This window comes from Capricornis sumatraensis, chromosome 3 (assembly GCF_032405125.1).
Source record: "Capricornis sumatraensis isolate serow.1 chromosome 3, serow.2, whole genome shotgun sequence".
Taxonomy (NCBI): Eukaryota; Metazoa; Chordata; class Mammalia; order Artiodactyla; family Bovidae; genus Capricornis; species Capricornis sumatraensis.
In genome coordinates, this window is record NC_091071.1 from 23565284 (window position 1) to 23583808 (window position 18525).

Here is an 18525-nt window from a genome sequence, read left to right on the forward strand (position 1 = left end):
TACTTTTAAAAGAACCTGGCATCCAGCCCCCAGTAAAATGGTTACTTTGAGGTGCTAGTCACCATCTTCTCGGTCTGCCAGTTCTTCCTTGCCTCAACACCTCATCTCGGATTCACTGGCCTATTGTGCAGTGAGCAGAGCAAGCTTGGACTCGGTAACAGAGATACCAAGGAAACATTTCATACAAAGACGGACACAATGAAGAATAGAAATGGTAAGGACCTAACAGAACCAGAAGATATAAAGAAGAGGTGGCAAGAATACAAAGAAAAAACTCTACAAAAATAATGACCCAGATAACCATGATGGTGTGGTCACTCACCTAGAGCCAGATATCCTAGGAGCGTGAAGTCAAGTGGGCCTTAGGAAGCATTATTATGAACAAAGCTAGCGGAGGTGATGGAATTCCAGGTGAGCTATTTCAAACCCTAAAAGATGATGCTGTTAAAGTGCTGCACTCAATATGCCAGCAAATTTGGAAAACTTAGCAGTGGCTACAGGACTGGAAAAAGTCAGTTTTCATTCAAATTGCAAAGAAGGGCAATGCCAAAGGATGTTCAAATTACCATACAGTTTCACTCATTTCACATGCTAGCAAGATTATGCTGAAAATCTTTCAAGCTAGGCCTCGGCAGTACGTGAACTGAGAACTTCCAGATGTACAAGCTGGATTTAGAAAAGGCAGAGGAACCAGAGATCAAATTGCCAACATCCTTTGGATCATAGAAAAAGCAAGAGAGTTCCAGAAAAACATCTACTTCTGCTTCTTTGACTATGCCAAAGCCTTTTACTGTGTGGATCACAACAAACTGTGGAAAATTCTTAAAGAGATGGGAATACCAGACCACCTTACCTGCCTCCTGAGAAACCTGTGTGCAGGACAAGAAGCAATAGTTAGAATCGGACATGGAACAACAGACTGCTTCAAAATTGGGAAAGGAGTACGTCAAAGGCTGTATATTGTTATGCTGCTTATTTAACTCATATGTAGAGTACATCATGAGAAGTGCCAGCCTGGGTGACTCACAAGCTGGAGTCAAGATTGCTGGGAGAAATACCAACAACCTCAGATATGCAGATAATACCACTTTAATGGCAGAAAACAGAAAGGAACTAAAGAGCCTCTTGATGAAGGTGAAAGAGGAGAATGAAAAAGCTTGCTGAAAACTCTACATTCCAAATACAAAGATCTTGGCATCCAGTCCCATCACTTCATGGCAAATAGATGGGGAAAAATGGAAACAGTGACAAATGTTATTTTCTTGGGCTCCAAAATCACTGTGAATGGGACTGCAGCCATGGAATTAAGATGCTCCTTGAAAGAAAAGCTGTAACAAACCTAGACAGTGTAGTAAAAAGCAGAGACATCACTTTGCCAACAAAGATCTATATAGTCTAAGCTATGGTTTTTCTAGCAGTCATGTATGGATGTGAAAGCTGGACCATAAAGAAGGCTGCATGAGGGCTGAATGCCCGAGAGTTGTTGCTTTCGAACTGTGGTGCTGAAGAAGATTCTTGAGAGACCCCTGGACAGCAAGGAGACCAATCCAGTCAATCCTAAAGGAAAACAACCCTGAATATTCACTGGAAGGACTGATGCTGAAGCTCCAATATTTTGGCACCTGATGCAAAGAGCCAACTCATTGGAAAAGACCCTGATGCTGGGAAAGAGTGAGGGCAAGAGAAGGGGGCAACAGAGGAAGAAATGGTTGGGTGGCATCTCTGACTCAATGGACTTGAGTTTGAGCAAACTCAAGGAATTAGCAAAGGACAGAGACGCCTGGCATGCTGCAGTTCATGGGGTCACAAAGAGTTGAACATGACTTAGTGACTGAACAACAAGGGTTAGGAAATCAGAACATACATTGCAGGACAGTGGCCCAGTGTGAAGTGTCAAAGCCTGAGCAGTATGAGGAGGAGAGCAGTGAAGCTGGCATCAGATGTAAGAAATTATTTAGGGTAAGGAGGGCACCAGTCCCAAGGGACAAATAGTAGTGTCACTGAATTCAGAGCCTGAAAAGGGTATGTGCAGGCATCCACCAAGTGAGTAGCTTGTCACAGTAGCAATGAAGGCATTCACAATGGAGAGTGACCTGGTACATTATGCAGAATGACCAGAGCCTAAGCTGGGTGAGGAGGGTGTGAGGGTGTGAGGGTGTGAGGCAACGGCAGGAAGAGGGGACCAAATCAAATATATTTCAAGGTAACAAGAGTCAAATTTTTCAGCTATATAAGGAAGTTATAAATATGAAAAGGGAGACAACTAGAATGAACTCAGTGGAATTGGACTGGAAGCAAAGATTCTGATATGAATTGACAGTTTTTCAATATATATATATATATATATATATATATATATAAGTATTTTAATGTAAACATATGTATGTGTGTATAAACCTATACACACATATTTCTTAGCTCTCATTTGGAATATTGACATCCCAACAGCAATCAGCATATCTAGCACCCAGATCTTGAATTTCTAAATGTCATTCTCCACTAAAAAGAACCAAGTCTCCTCAGAGAGATGGCTGATTTCAGGGCTAAGACAGGGGAAGCGCAGAAGAGTCTGAAATATCTTTTTGTGCCAGAAAAGTAAGAAAATGCTCAAGAATGATTAGGTCCATGTCAAAGGGACACAGAAGTTAGCTTAACGACCAAATCTGGGATATTTTGAGCACCAAAATAAATATAGCAATGAATTATAATTAATTGAATAAAATAAGTATCCACAAATTCATACTAATAAAAAATAAATAAACTGAAAGTTTAATGAGGAAGCATCTCCCCACAAAATAACAGAAAAAGAGCAACTTTAGAGAAATTTAGCACATATTTTCTTAATCAAATTATCATGGTTCATATTATCACTACTGGGACAAGTCAAATTAGGGTACAACCTGATAAAATACAAGAGAATATAGTATCACTTCTGTGAAATTCCTCTCAAAGATGTATAACCTGAATCTAATAATGAGAAAACAAACCTAACTTGAGGGACATTCTGACATTCTACAAAATAACTGGTACAGGTTCTTCAAAGGTAGTAAAGCCACAAATGTCAAAGACTGAACAATTGTTTGCATCGAAGGCAACATAACAACTAAAGTACTACATTTATTCTAAACTAGATCTTATTGCTAAACAGGACGTTATTAGAACTGGAGAAACCTGAATGGGATCTGAGAATTAGATGGTAGCATATATCCATGTTATTTCCTGATTTTGCTGGTTGCATTTTAGTTATGTAGATATTAGAAAATATGTAAACACTAAAATATGTGGGTGGATAAAAGTTTCTGATACTGTCCTCGCAAATTTTAAGTTTGACACGGTTTCAAAACAGTGATGAGATTGTCAACTTCCTTCAACTTTCTACCACGTTAACCTTTTTTAAAAAAATCTGTTTTGCCAATCTGATAGGCTCCCCCAAAAGGAATCGCATTTTATTTTATTTTTTTAATTTTTTATTAGTTTTTTGTATTATTACATGCGTTCCCAAACATGAACCCCCTTCCCACCTCCCTCCCCATAACATCTCTGTGGGTCATCCCCATGCACCAGCCCCAAGCATGCTGTATCCTGCGTCAGACATAGACTGGCGAGGAATCGCATTTTAAAAGACTTCATAGCACTAATTCCCTTACTATTGTTTATCTTCTCTCTCCACTAGAAAGGCAGTAGCGATCTTTGTTTACTCACTAATGTTCCCCAAGTGCCTAGAAAGACAATAGAAATCTGATGACTATGGGGATGAATGCCACAGAATGCTCAAGAAATGATAGATTATCAGCCTTATTATTCCATTACTGGAATGTAAACTGCACGGGGGCAAGAAATTTTGTGTATGCATTGGTATATTTGCAGAACCTAGAACAATTCCTGCACACAGAAGACTTCAAAATATTTGTTGAACATTCTTCTCGCGTGCCAGGAACAATACCGGTTTTAAACCGCCAATACCAGCCCCAAAGTAAATGGTATTGTATTATTATTGGGAGTCCCAAACTGCCTCGGGCTGCCCTGTCGGGATACCCCCCACCCCACTGCTCACCTTGGCTACAGGTTGCTGCCTTTCCTCAAGATCCCAACGGGATCTCATCGCCTCAGCGGCCCCGACCAGCTTGCTCGGAATCCGCCTCCTCTTTCTGCCCTTCTTGAGGGTGCTCCCGCTCCTTTCCCTCTCTGGCTCCATTAGCTTGTTGAGAAAGATCGCTTTTAAGCGCTGTGAGAAAACCCCGACGCCCTGATGGCCCAGGCTGTCTCCACAGTGGGGAGGAGCAAGGGCTTCGACAGCCTACCTAACACCTTTCTCAGATCCTCTCAAATCAGTTTACAGAGCGCTCCCCGCCCAACGCAGAAAGCGAGGGCGCCAACCGTCTTCCCCGTTACTCCACGCAGAAAACGACGCAGCACCAAGCCAAACGGCTTTACTGCCGACGCTGGAGGCGAATTCGAAACGGTCCCCCAACGGTGCAAACGCGCCTCCGTCAGGAAGAGAGAAGGGGGCCCTTTCTAACTGCTTCTCTGCCAAAAACCACTCTCCGAACCCCGTATCCCCGAAGACGCCGAAAGAAGCCGGGAGGGAGAGTAAAGATGACCGCCGCCTCTACCTCAGCCACAGGCAGAGAAGCGGCTGCTGCACCCTCCCCAACCGCGCGGGGAGTTTGAATGGGCCGGAAGTGGGGCTACAGCGACTTCCGGCGGCAAGGAAGGAACGTCAGGAATGGCGACCAAGAGACTCGCACGGTATGCAAGGCGGTTCTGGGCGGTGGCGGGGGATCGCTCCTGATCCGGCGCTGGCGTCCGCGTCAGTGTCCGCCGTGTTCAGCCTCCATTCTCTGCAGTTTGGGCGTGCACTGGCCAGCCTGAACTGGAAGGTCACTCTTCTGGGACTTCAGTCTCGAGCCTCAGTCAGCTCTTTGTTTTTGTTGGAGCGTGGAAGGACTAGGGAGGGCTCTTTACTCTGTGCCCCTTCGCCGGTGTCTGCTTATTCTAGGTCTCCGGGAACATTAAGAACGGCCCTAGGGGACCTTGTGGAGGTCACCGGCAGCTATCAAGATCACTCCACCTATCAAGCTGTTTACCCTACCACTTACTAGTGATCTGTTTAATTAACAGTGTGAATCATGCTAGTGATCTGTTTAATTCACAGTGTGAATCATGGCCTTTTTCCTGATTCTTGGACAGGCTTTTCACATTCTAATTAATAGAAACGGTGGAATGCATTCTTGAAAGCATGGGTTTCACAGCTGGATCATCCTGGTTTCACATACTAAATACGTGTTTTCTAGCAAATTGCCGAATTTGATTTCTCACTGATTAAATGTAGGTAGCAGAAAGGACTATTCTGTACGGTTGTTGAGGATGAAATGAGATCACCATCTTGATTCAGTGCGTAATATGTCCATAAAGAATCTGCCTGCAGTTCAGGAGACCGGGTTTTGATCCCTGGATTGGGAAGATACCCTGGAGAAGGAAATGGCAACCCACTCCAGTATTCTTGCCTGGAGAATTCCATGGACAGAGGATTCCAAGAGTCAGAAGACTGACTAAATTACCGCCAGCATTATATAGTAAACAGTCAATAGATGTTAGCCATTATTCTCAACTTCCCATCACAGGTCAAACAGGGAAACTAGAATGAGTGGTGTCTGCCTGGTTAAACTACCTAGCAAAGTATTGAATAGTTTTGTCTCAGGACACTTAAGATGTCAGAAAGCCTAAGACCGCAATAAGCATGTAAGCAGATATTCGCTGGAGAAAGACAAGACATGACTTTCTCAATATTAGAGAAGTCATGTTTGGCATAAGCCATTTTGTGTTCTGAGGCTGGCCACAGTGATCCTTTTTTTAAAAAAAATTTATTTTGTTTTTGGCTGCACTGGGTCTTTGTTGCTGTGCGCAGGCTTTTCTCTAGTTGCAGCAAGCAGAGGCTACTCTCTAGTTGTGGTCTGCAGGTTTCTCATTGAGGTGGCTACTCTTTGTTACAGAGCACAGGCTCTAGGGTGCACTGGCTTTGGTAGCTGGGGAGGGCGAGCTCAGTAGTTGGGCTCCATGGGCTTAGTTTCTCCTCAACGTGTGGAGTCATCCTGGAGCAGGGATTAAACCCATGTCCCCTGCATTGGCAAGTGGATTCCTAACCACTGGACTGCCAGAGAAGTTTAGAAATTACTGGTATTAAAGACACAAAGAATGCAGAAACAACTGTTACCAGGTAAGAGAAGTAACAGTGGCAAAGATAATATCTCAGAAGTAAAGACTCAGTCCTGGGAGTTTCCTGGTGGTCCAGTGGTTAGGGCTCCCAGCTTCCATTGCAGAGGGTACAAGGTTGATCCCTGCTCTGGAAACCAATATCCTGCAAGCTGCCAAAAAGAAAAAAAAATTCCTAGTTCTGTTTCAATGGTATAGATTAGCCTGAAGCACTCAACCACCCGATCACCTGGAACCCAAGGGATGATAATGTTGAGCTTTTTGACTCTCTTGACTTCAATCAGCTAATGTTTGGAATCTCAACCACCTAAGCCCCTACATGAAATATGCATGTACCCTTAGCTTAAACTTACCCAGTTTTGCAGTTTAGGGGCAACACTAGTGTGGGAAACACCAGGAAATATCCCTGGTGTTATACTTACTTGCTCCAAGTAATAAATCCTTCCTTCTGCTCTTTGCCTTGGTGGTCTTTTGGCTTGACATCTACCAAGAGGCTTCAGGTAACAAGCTCTTCCCTTTCTGTGGACTTAGAATATCGCCCATAAGGATCCTTTATTATATATTACCTTACACTAGTTTTCCATGAATATCTAGTTTATTTACCCAAATTTTTTAAACTCCTAGAAGACTGGACCTGCCCTCTCTCCTCTCCACTGTGCTCTTCACATAGCAAAGGCTGGAAAAATACGAAAGCAAAATTAACTTAGGTTTTCAATGCATCTTTACAACCACTTGAGTTCCTCATTATTGCTATAAAATAATAGGAGCACAGAGAAACAGTCTGTTTGCAAATATGCACTTTGAAGCCCATGCTGGTAGAATGACTTGTTGTTCAGTTGCTTAGTCATATCTGACTCTTTGTGACCACATGGACTGCAGTATGCCAGGCTTCTTTGTCTTTTACTGTCTTCTAGAGTTTGCTCAAACTCTTATCCATTAAGTCAATGATGCCATCCAACCATCTCATCTTCTGTTGCCCCCTTCTCCTGCCCTCAATCTTTCCCAGCATCAGGATTTTTTCCAGTGAGTCAGCTCTTTGCATCAGGTGGCCAAAATATTGGCTTTAGCTCTAGCATCAGTCCTTCCAGTGAATATTCAGGGTTGATTTCTTTTAGGATTGACTGGTTTGATCTTGCTATCCAAGGACCTCTCAAGAGTCTTCTCCAGCATCAGAATTTGAAAGCATCAGTTCATCAGCATTCAGCCTTCTCTGTTGTCCAACTCTCACATCCGTACTTGACTACTGGAAAAACCATAGTTTTGACTAGATGGACCTTAGTCGGCAAAGTAATGTCTCTGCTTTTTAATATGCTGTCTAGGTTGGCCATAGCTTTTCTTCCAAGGAGCAAGCATTTATTGATTTCATGGCTGCAGTGATCGTCTGCAGTGATTTTGGAGCCCAATAAAATAAAGTCTGTCACTATTTCCATTGTTTCCCCATCTATTTACCATGAAGTGATGGGACCAGATGCCATGATCTTCATTTTTTGAATGTTGAGTTTTGAGCCAGTTTTTTCACTCTCTTCTTTCATGTTCATCAAGAGACTCTTTAGTTCCTCTTCACTTTCTGCCATAAGGGTGGTGGTATCTGCATATCTGAGGTTATTGATATTTCTCCCGTCAGTCTTGATTCCCCCTTGAGCTTCATCCATGTCAGCATTTCTCATGATGTACTCTTCATATAAGTTAAATAAGCAGGGTGACAATATACAGCATTGACTTACTCCTTTCCCAGTTGGGAACCAGTCTGTTGTTCCATGTCCAGTTTTAACTGTTGCTTCTTGACCTGCATACAGGTTTCTCAGGAGGCAGGTAAGGTGGTCTGATATTCCCATCTCTTGAAGAATTTTTGACAGTTTGTTATGATCTACAGTCAAAGGCTTTAATGTAGTCATTGAAGAAGTAGATATTTTTCTGGAATTCCCTTTTTCTATGATTCAACAGATGTTGGCAATTTGATCTCTGGTTCCTCTGCCTTTTTTAAATCAAACTTGTACATCTGGAAATTTTGAGATCACGTACTGTTTGAAGCCTAGCTTGAAGAATTTTGAGCATGAGTGTAGTAGTTTGTGTAGTAATTTGAATATTCTTTGGTAGAATGACTGCTAAAGTCAGAAGAGTGCAAAGAACCAAAGTCTTTTGCCCTCAAAGTCTAGTTTAGTTTCCTCTCAATCACAATACATTAGTACATTAATAATGAGGGTTATACCATCAGTTTGTTAATTTATGTAAACAGGAATATGAATGATTTTGTTGAACATACCTGGATTGTTTTACATTTTTAGGCAGCTTGGATTAATTAGGAGAAAATCAATTCCACCAGCAAATGGATACCTAGGAAGAAGCAAATCTAGTAAGTATTGTGCCTCATTTCTTTACATTCTGTAGTTTTGCACTTTTAACACTGGTAATACATAAGGACACTGATCTTTTGCAGAGCAGTTGTTTGACTACTTAATCATCATTGATTTTGAGTCAACATGTTGGAATGATGGGAAACGCCACCGGAGTCAGGAAATAAGTAAGTCTGAACTTGCCTGCCAATGGCCAAAGATCCCCTGGAGAAGGGCACAGCAACCCACTGCAGTATTCTTGCCTGGAGAATCCCATGGACAGAGGAGCCTGGTGGGCTGCAGTCTATAGGGTCGTTGGACATGACTGAAGCAACTTAGCACACAGTACAAGCAATGCTAAATAAGAAAACAAAATGATCTGTGGATTGGTAATTTACTATGAAATCTGATGACAAAAACCCCACAAACCTAATACTTAAGTGTGTCACCATATAAAATAATTGTTTTGGGATTATATTCAAAATCTCAACTACATAGAAACTGATTAAAAAAAATACCTTTGTAAAAAGAACTATGTTTCAACTTTCATATGGTCTTCTAATTATGGAAATACATTCAAGAGTTTTAAATAGATATACCTGTAACTTTAATAGTTTGATTTATTCTTTGGCATAATTTTATATAACCATTACATTACACTGCTTTGGTCATTTTAATGTGCTTTCACTAAAACAATGATTATTTAATAATACTATGTGAAGGTAATATCAATATATACTTAATTTAAAATGATTGCAGCATTAGTTTAGCAATTATGTATTCAGCTGTCAATTGATGATTCTTTCATGTAGTTGAATTTCCAGCTGTATTACTGAACACATCAACTGGAGAGATTGAATCTGAGTTCCATGCTTATGTTCAGCCTCAGGAACATCCAATTCTCTCTGAATTTTGCATGGAACTGACAGGCATAAGGCAGGTATGCCCTCTCTTTTCCCCACTTCTCATCCTCCCATTCCAACAAAAAACAAGCAGGAAAGATGTAAATATTAAAATTCAGAAAGAAAAGCTATATGCCATGTGGAATTAGATTTGTTCACTGTTAGAAATACTGTCCCCTTCAGAAGCCCACTGGAATCTTTAAAAATCAGAAAAAATTAGACTCCCACGGTGGTCCAATGATTATGACTCTGTACTCCCACTGCAGAGGTCATGGGTTTGATCCCTGGTTGAGAAATTAAGATTCTCCCATGGTACAGCCAAAAAAAAATTGGAAAGAATAGTGTTATAAAAATGTATACCAAATATATTTTATGGAAATTAAGTGATATCAGATTTCCAGCTATCAGGATATCTTTATTGTATTTCTGTGTGATTTTAGATTAGTCAATGTAATTTTTCTTATCTTGTAGAATTCTAATTGTTGTATTATCTCTCTCTTATGCGTTTTAACATCTTTTCACTAGATAAACTGCCAGTTAAAACCTCTTCTTCCTTGTTGTATATCTTCCTCATAGTGCCTAATTATGTGTACAGTAATTATGGAATTCAGTTATTGAATTCATATTATATGACTCTATTCAGGCTCAGGTTGATGAAGGAGTCCCTCTGAAGATTTGTTTATCTCAGTTCTGTAAATGGATTCAGAAGATTCAGCAACAGAAGAAAATTATTTTTGCTACTACAGTGTCAGATATTTCCACTTCTGAAGTAAAATTATGTGCATTTGTTACTTGGTCAGGTAAAAAAGTAACATATTTAGCAATCATTAATGAATAGCATTGCCACTAGTTAATTCTTTATCTCTAGTAAGAATTATACTTGTTACCTTCCTGGGCCACAAAAAGAAATCTTTAATGTCTAGCATGATATTAACCAACAAAAGTAAACTTATTCATATTTTTAAAATTTTAAACACCTTTAAAAGTTAAGCTCTAACTTTTAAGAATCTTTCTAGATTTCTCTATTCTCTTGAATCTGGGCAAAGACTGGTAAAAGTTTTTTTATCATGGTATTTCTACAATTTTGATAAAAATCCATATTCACCTTGAAATCTTTGCTTTTATATTTTCACGCTTCTAATGTAGACACCAAGGGGAAAAAATGGGCCATTTAAAGGAGATCTTTTATATGCCCTAATAGAGCATTACCATTAATAGTCATTGTTAACAATGCTGTCATTGACGCATAGCATTGATAATTGTGTTTGGGTCTGTATGATCAGGCCATTCAAGATGGCTGTTCTTTTGTTCTCTGTATACCACTGCTTGACCTACACCCTACTCATATGACTGACCTCCCCTCTTAATACATACTTGCCCTTAGCCCCGGCTAGTGATTGTTCTAATCTTTAGATCTTTAGACCAGAATCTTTATCTCCACCATGATAACTTATCAAAGGAACATGAAGGGCTTTCTCCTCAGCTGGTTTCCCTGATAACTGATGAACCAACTGATGTCAATTCCCTCTATAACTGGTAACACCTTGCCGAAGACTGCTGCCATCATGTCCTGCCCACCATCTGCTTCACATGATGGAGTATGCTCCAAGACCTTGCTTCAGACATGTACAGTCCCCCTGTTCATTAAACCCTTGATGTCTCTGTCACTGACTCTGGGCTCTTTCCTTGGTCTTGAGGTTGGGCAAGTACAGTGCTTACATGGCTGTGGGGTACAGCCCAACAGGGTCCCTGTAAGATGTTTGGTTTCTCAGTTACATTAATATTTTCTAGAATGTTGAAAGCAGATCATCTTTTCCATCTAAGCCTTGTAATGTGACACCTAACTCTTTCTGAAATGTCAATGTGTTTTACTGGGCTTTTAAGAAATCATTTTGAAACTTAGTTACTGACCTAATTTCTTACTAGTAAGTTATGAGTAATTTTTAAATACTAGGGCAACAAAATCTTACTCTTCTATTATATGTTGCATAGTATGTAATATATACAATATGTTGTATATGTATATACTAGATATAAAATATAGTATAGTGTGTTATGTATTATTCTAAGTCCTGTTATTCTGTTTTATGTCGACTTTCAGCATTTTGTTTATAGATAATAGCATAAGTAAAAACCATTAGCATCATTGACTTTGTTCTAATATTCTTGATGCAGACTGGGACTTGGGGGTTTGCCTGGAGTATGAATGTAAAAGAAAACAACTATTAAAACCTGTGTTCCTTAATTCTTGGATTGATCTCAGAGTAACTTACAAGGTAAGGGGGCATGTTCACTTTCCTTCTATTGAAAAGTTATTAAACTTTATCCTACACATAGGCTTCCCTGATAGCTCAGTTGGTAAGAATCCACCTGCAATTCAGGGGACCCCGGTTTGATTCCTGGATCAGAAAGATCTGCTGGAAAAGGGATAGGCTACCCACTCCAGTATTCTTGGGCTTTTCTTATGGTTTGGCTGCTAATGCAGGAGACGTGGGTTTAATCCCTAGGTTGGGAAGATCCCCTGGAGAAGGGAAAGGCTACCTACTCCAGTATTCTGGCCTGGAGAATTCCAAGGACTGTATAGTCCATGGGGTTGCAAAGAGTCGGACACAACTGAGCTACTTTCACTTCACACATGGGTATCAGTTCATTTCAGTCGCTCAGTCATGTCCTACTCTTTGCGACCCCATGAATCGCAGCACACCAGGCCTCCCTGTCCATCACCAACTCCCGGAGTTCACTCAGAAGACTCACGTCCATCGAATCAGTGATGCCATCCAGCCATCTCATCCTGGGTCGTCCCCTTCTCCTCCTGCCCCCAATCCCTCCCAGCATCAGAGTCTTTTCCAGTGAGTCAACTCTTCGCACGAGGTGGCCAAAGTACTGGAGTTTGAGCTTCAGCATCATTCCTTCCAAAGAAATCCCAGGGTTGATCTCCTTCAGAATGGACTGGTTGGATCTCCTTGCAGTCCAAGGGACTCTCAAGAGTCTTCTCCAACACCACAGGTCAAAAGCATCAATTCTTCGGCGCTCAGCCTTCTTCACAGTCCAACTCTCACATCCATACATGACCACAGGAAAAACCATAGCCTTGACTAGACGGACCTTAGTCAGCAAAGTAATATCTCTGCTTTTGAATATGCTATCTAGGTTGGTCATAACTTTGCTTCCAAGGAGTAAACATCTTTTAATTTCATGGCTGCAGTCACCATCTGCAGTAATTTTGGAGCCCAAAAAATAAAGTGTGACACTGTTTCCACTGTTTCCCCATCTATTTCCCATGAAGTGATGGGACCGGGTGCCATCATCTTCGTTTTCTGAATGTTGAGCTTTAAGCCAACTTTTTCACTCTCCTCTTTCACTTTCATCAAGAGGTTCTTTAGTTCCTCTTCACTTTCTGCCATAAGGGTGGTGTCATCTGCATATCTGAGGTTATTGATATTTCTCCCAGAAATCTTGATTCCAGCTTGTGTTTCTTCCAGTCCAGTGTTTCTCATGATGTACTCTGCATATAAGTTAAATAAGCAGGGTGACAATATACAGCCTTGATGTACTCCTTTTCCTATTTGGAACCAGTCTGTTGTTCCATGTCCAGTACTAATTGTTGGTTCCTGACCTGCATACAGATTTCTCAAGAGGCAGGTCAGGTGGTCTGGTATTCCCATCTCTTTCAGACTTTTCCACAGTTGATTGTGATCCACACAGTCAAAGGCTTTGGTATAGTCAATCACACATGGGTATGGGTTTCTACAAACAAAATGTTTTGCTTTGAAGCATCCATATAAATACTTTTCCTAAAGTATATAAAAACAACACAAAAATAAGCACATTTCAAATCTAATAGAATAAAAATCATAAGAAGTAAATGGTTAACTGTATAGCCTTTCACATAATAATTATTTTTAAAAATATATTGTCTTTTATTTGACTAGATTTTCTATAGAAGAAAACCAAAAGGACTCAGTGGTGCCCTGCAGGAGGTGGGAATGCAATTCTCGGGGCGAGAACATTTTGGTTAGTATATCTTGAGATTGATTTTATTATTAAGTCATTTTATTTTTATACACTTTTCATTTGCATCTCATTTTTCAATGATGTCATTAATAAAGAATATCCTCAGCCTGAAAAAGCCCTAGTCTATACATTCAGATTGTTTCCAAGATTTTCAAATTGCCATTTCCTTAAAATATTGTAAGGTTTTATATAAGACCATTATCTAGTGGATTTCTAGTTTCTTTAAAAAAAAAATGTAAATATGTGCCACATCTTCTATATCCATTCCTCTATTGATGAATATTTAAATTGCTTCCATGTCTTGGCTATTATAAACAGTGGTGCAGTGAACATTGGGGTGCATATATCTTCAGATTATGGTCTTCCCTGAATATATGCCCAGGAGTGGGATTGCTGGATCATAATGGTAGTTCTATTTTTAGTTTTTTAAGGAATCTGCATACTGTTCTGTAGTGGTTGTACCAATTTACATTCCTACTGACAAGGTAGAAGGGCTCCCTTTTCTCCACAGCCTCTCCAGCATTTATTGTTTGGAGAAATGTGCTTTTGGCCATCTGTATGTCTTTGGAGAAATGTTTGTTTGGATCTTCTGTCCATTTTTCAATTGAGTGATTTGTTTTTTTGGCATAGAGCTGCATGAGTTATTTATTTTGTTTGTTTATTTTGAAGATTAATCTCTTGCTTGTTGCTTCATTTGCACATATTTTCTCTGATTCTGTGAGTTATCTTTTCATTTTGTTTATTGGTTTCTTTGCTATGCAAAAGCATTTAAATTTAATTAGGTCCCAATTGTTTATTTTTATTTTCATTTTCATTACTCTAGCAGGTAGATCAAAATAAATACTGCTGTGATTTATGTCAGAGAATGTTCTGCCTGCGTTTCCCTCTTAAGAGTTTTATGGTGTCTGGGCTTACATTTAGGTCTTTGATCCATTTTGAGTTTACTTTTTGTGTATTTTGTTGCAGCATGCAGAATCTTTAGTTACCAGCATGCAGAATGTAGTTCCCTAACCAGGGATTGAACCCCAGCCCCCTGCAGAGTGTTAGCCACTGAACTACCAGGGAAGTCCCCATCCATTTTATTTTGTTTTAATTTTTATTATTCTTTTTTTTTTAACTTTTTATTTTGTATTGGAGTATAGCCAGTTAACAAACTATGTTATGATAGTTCTAGGTGAACAGTGAAGGGACTCAGCCATACATGTAAATGTATCCATTCTCCCCAAACTCCCCTTCCATCCAGGCTGCCATATAACACTGAGCAGCATTCCATGTGCTATACAGTAGGTCTGTGTTGGTTATCCATTTTAAATATAGCAGAATGGATATGTCAATCCCAAACTCCTAACTATCCCTCCCCCCACCATTCCCCCTGTTACCGTAAGTTCTTTTTCTAAGTCTCTGAGTCTGTTACTATTTTGTAAATAAGTTCATTTGTATAGATAGATAGATAGATTGTACATGTAAGTGATGACAGGATATTTCTCTAACTTACTTCAGTCAGTGTATCTGACTCTTAAGTCCATCCATGCTGTGGCAAAGGCATTATTTTATCTTTTTAATGGCTGGGTAATATTCCATTGGGCTTCCCTGGTGCCTCAATGGTAAAGAATCTGCCTGCAATGCAGATATGAGTTTGATCCCTGTGTTGGGAAGATTCCCTGGAGAAGGAAATGACAACCCACTCTAATACTCTTGCCTGGGAAATCCCTGGTGAGCTACAGCCCAAAAGAGTCAGACAAGACTTAGTGACTGTAACTACCACAAACAATATTCTGTTGTATATATGTACCACATCTTCTTTATTCAGTGTTCTGTCAGTGAGCGTTTAGATTGTTTCAATGTCTTGGCTATTGTAAACAGCACTGCAATGAGCATTGGGATGCATGTATCCTTTCGGACCATGTTTTTCTCCAGATACATGCCCAGGAGTAGGATTTCAGGATCTATGGTAGCTCTGTTTTCAGTTTCTTTAGGAACTCACATATGTTTTCCATAGTGGCTGTACCAGTTTACATTCCCACCAACAATGTAGGAGGGTTTCCTCTTCACACTCTCTCCAGCATTTACTGTTTGTGAATTTTTTGATGATAGCCATTCTGACTGGTGTGAGGTGAGGGATCTCTAGTTTTAATTTGCGTTTCTCTGATAATTTGCATTTCTCTGATAATTAGTGATGTTGAATATCTTTTATGTGCCTCTCGGCCATCTGTATGTCTTCTTTGAAGAAATGTCTATTTAGGTCTTCTGCCCATTTTTTGATTGGGTTGTTTATTTTGATGATATTTAGCTGCATGAGCTGTTTGTAAATTTTGGAGACTAATACCTTGTCTGTCATATCATCTGCAAATATTTTCTCCCATTCTTTGAGTTGTCTTTTCATTTTGTTTATGGCTTCCTTTGCTATGCAAAAGCTTTTGAATTTAATTAGATCCCCTTTATTTCTTTTGTTTTTATTTCCGTTACTCAGAAGCAGATCAAAAAAGATATTGCTGTGATTTATGTCAAAGAGTGTTCTGTGTTTTTCTCTAAGAATTTTATAGTGCCTAGTCTCACATCTATGTCTTTAACTCATTTTGAGCTTATTTTTATGTATGGTGTTAAAGAATGATACCTAGAGACAAAAAGAACGAACAGTGATCTAAAACCTATGGGCTGGAGCCAGAGAAGTTCTAAGGGAGGTTTGTAGCAATACAGTCTTACTTCAAGAAACAAGAAAGTCTCAAACAACCTATTCCTATACCTAAAGCAACTAGAGAAAGAAGAACAAACAAAACCTAAAGTTAGTAGAAGGAAATAAATCATGAAGATCAGACAGAAATAAATGAAATAGAAACCAAGAAAACAATAGCAAAAATCAGTTAACCTAAAAGCTGGTTCTTTGAAAAGATAAAATTGAGAAACCTTTAGCCTGACTCATCTAGAAAAAAAAGGGAGAGGACTCAAATCAACAAAATTAGAAATGAAAAAAGAATTATGGCTGACATCACAGAAGTACAAAGGATCATAAGAGATGACTACCAGCTACTCTGTGGCAGGAAGAAACAGAAAATAATTATGAACAGACCAATCCCAAGTACTGAAATCAAAACTGATTTAATCAACTAACAAACAAAAGTTCAGGACCAGATGACTAAATTTGGGAAATCTTTCATTGGTGAGGCTGCCACAGCTTTCCACAAGACCATTTTATATGATGAAAATTAGTAGATGATCATAAAACCAACTGTATGTTCCAATTTCTGCTTAAGTGTTAGTATGTTTCTTTACATAGGTACCACTAAATTTAATCTTTGATATCTGTTTCCTCAGGGTTGGATGATTCTCGGAATACTGCCCTTCTTGCTTGGAAAATGATCAAGGATGGTTGCTTAATGAAGATTACAAGGTCTTTGAACAAGGTTAGTGGTGTCTTGCCTCTTTATTCTATTATTTCAAACTCCAGAAGTAATTATAGGCTAACTGAAATGTAGATGTTATGTATGCTGTCCTTTATAGATCAGTCAGTGCTGATGTTTTTCTTTTTTGTCATATCGTATAATGTATACTAAAGAAATTATGAATGCGGAGTTTCTAAAGTTGTTGGTTTTGTCTGTGGAATCATAGGTTTCCACTAAGAGGAATCCTAATATTTTCACCAGAAAGTTGAATATGGAGCAAGTTGAAGAAACATCAGCCTGTACCAATAACACTCATGATCCCAGCATATATGGTGGGGAGCCTAAAAATTCAATAAAATCTTACAAGGAAATTCAAATGAAGTCAGTTGGTGTGAATTCTCCTATAAAGGTACAGCAGGATCAGTTACAACAAAAGGACAGCATAAAAGCAGGTCTTTGCAGTGTCAGAAGCTGTTTATCTCTCTTTAATGCTACTAAGTCCTGGACTTCTTTGGGGCAGTTGCAGTCTTCCAGCTGGAATACACCTATGCAGAAGCAAATAAACCAACATCTTGCATTTAATACCAATTCTAAGTCTTCAACAGTTGGTTCAGAACTGGTACCTGTTTCAACTACCATTTCATCTTTTAATAATGTTTCTGATATGGAAGTGAGTTCTGCTCTTGACTGTTTACCTATGTTGGCTGATTGGGAGGATGTAGCTTTATTGCCAGCATCTCAGCCCGAGCAAAATATATATTGTATACCTCGCGTTAGTGACTCAAATGTAGACACTTCACTTAATTCTGGAGAAAAAGTAATGGTTTTAGAAGAATCTGAAATGTTAAGTCATGAAAACTTTGGAGGCACAGAAGAAACTCCTGAAAAATCTGTTACCTCTAAGTCTATTGTATATAAGAGTCCCCATACCACTATTTATAATATAAAGGAAGCCAAAGATCCAGGTTCAGATACTTTTGGCTTTAAACTACCTGAATGTAAATCAAGTAATTTCAACAGTGTTAATTCCAATGTGTCTCATCCTTTAGTTTTGGGGAAACATCCTCTTTGTTTAGATGATAGTAAAAGGAATCCATCCAGTCCTCCACTTTTCCCACCAGCAAAAAAGCAGACTTTCACTATTCATGAAGAAAAGCCTGCATCATCTAATGACTCCCCAGGAGCAATTTCTTCCTGGAAGATTCTCCCTTCTGTCTTAACTTCTACAGTTAATCTGCAAGAACCTTGGAAGAGTGGGAAAGTAACACCTCCTTTATGCAAGTGTGGCCGAAGATCTAAGAGACTTACTGTTTCTAATAATGGACCAAACCATGGAAAAGTCTTCTATTGTTGTCCTGTTGGGAAGTACCAAGAAAAGAGAAAATGTTGTGGTTATTTCAAGTGGGAACAAGCACTTCAAAAGGAAAGAGCAAACAGTATAGTTCTATCTCATTCCCCAGGAGGACTCACTTTTAGTTCTCTAGAAACAAACCTTATTTATGACAGAAATGTAAATTTCTCGACTGAAAGTTCATTGAGACTCAGACCTTCAATGAGAAATTGACCTTTTTTATGTCTAAACTATATTTTTACTTCATTGTGACTTTCAGTGCAGTAAAGAGAAAAAAATGTGTATAGGACTACATGTTGTGAGGACTCTGCATATCTGAGCTCTGTAAGCTA

At 39.4% G+C, this 18525-nt stretch overlaps 2 protein-coding genes across 2 annotated transcripts in view; one reads left to right on the plus strand and one right to left on the minus strand.

Annotated features, from left to right (window-relative positions):
• REXO5 (RNA exonuclease 5) overlaps positions 1–4195 on the minus strand; it is a 66040-nt gene extending 61845 nt beyond the window's left edge. The window contains exon 1 of the mRNA XM_068969196.1: positions 4055–4195. Coding sequence (XP_068825297.1) covers positions 4055–4195 — 141 coding nt within the window. The remainder of the gene's footprint in view (positions 1–4054) is intronic.
• A 531-nt stretch (positions 4196–4726) lies between these two features.
• Positions 4727–18406, plus strand: ERI2 (ERI1 exoribonuclease family member 2). Its single transcript, XM_068969229.1, has 9 exons — positions 4727–4749; positions 8499–8566; positions 8651–8734; positions 9359–9486; positions 10092–10248; positions 11624–11724; positions 13381–13462; positions 16775–16863; positions 17069–18406. Exons 1-9 carry the CDS (start codon positions 4727–4729, stop codon positions 18404–18406), a joined length of 2070 nt encoding a protein of 689 aa, XP_068825330.1.
• The last annotated feature ends 119 nt before the right edge of the window (positions 18407–18525 follow it).

Excerpts from the sequence above, each read along its gene's own strand:
- ERI2 (XM_068969229.1), top strand. The coding sequence starts at position 4,727 with ATGGCGACCAAGAGACTCGCACG. Across the intron at positions 11,725-13,380 it reads ATCTCAGAGTAACTTACAAG|ATTTTCTATAGAAGAAAACC; the intron begins GTAAGGGGGCAT and ends TTATTTGACTAG. Across the intron at positions 16,864-17,068 it reads TTACAAGGTCTTTGAACAAG|GTTTCCACTAAGAGGAATCC; the intron begins GTTAGTGGTGTC and ends GTGGAATCATAG.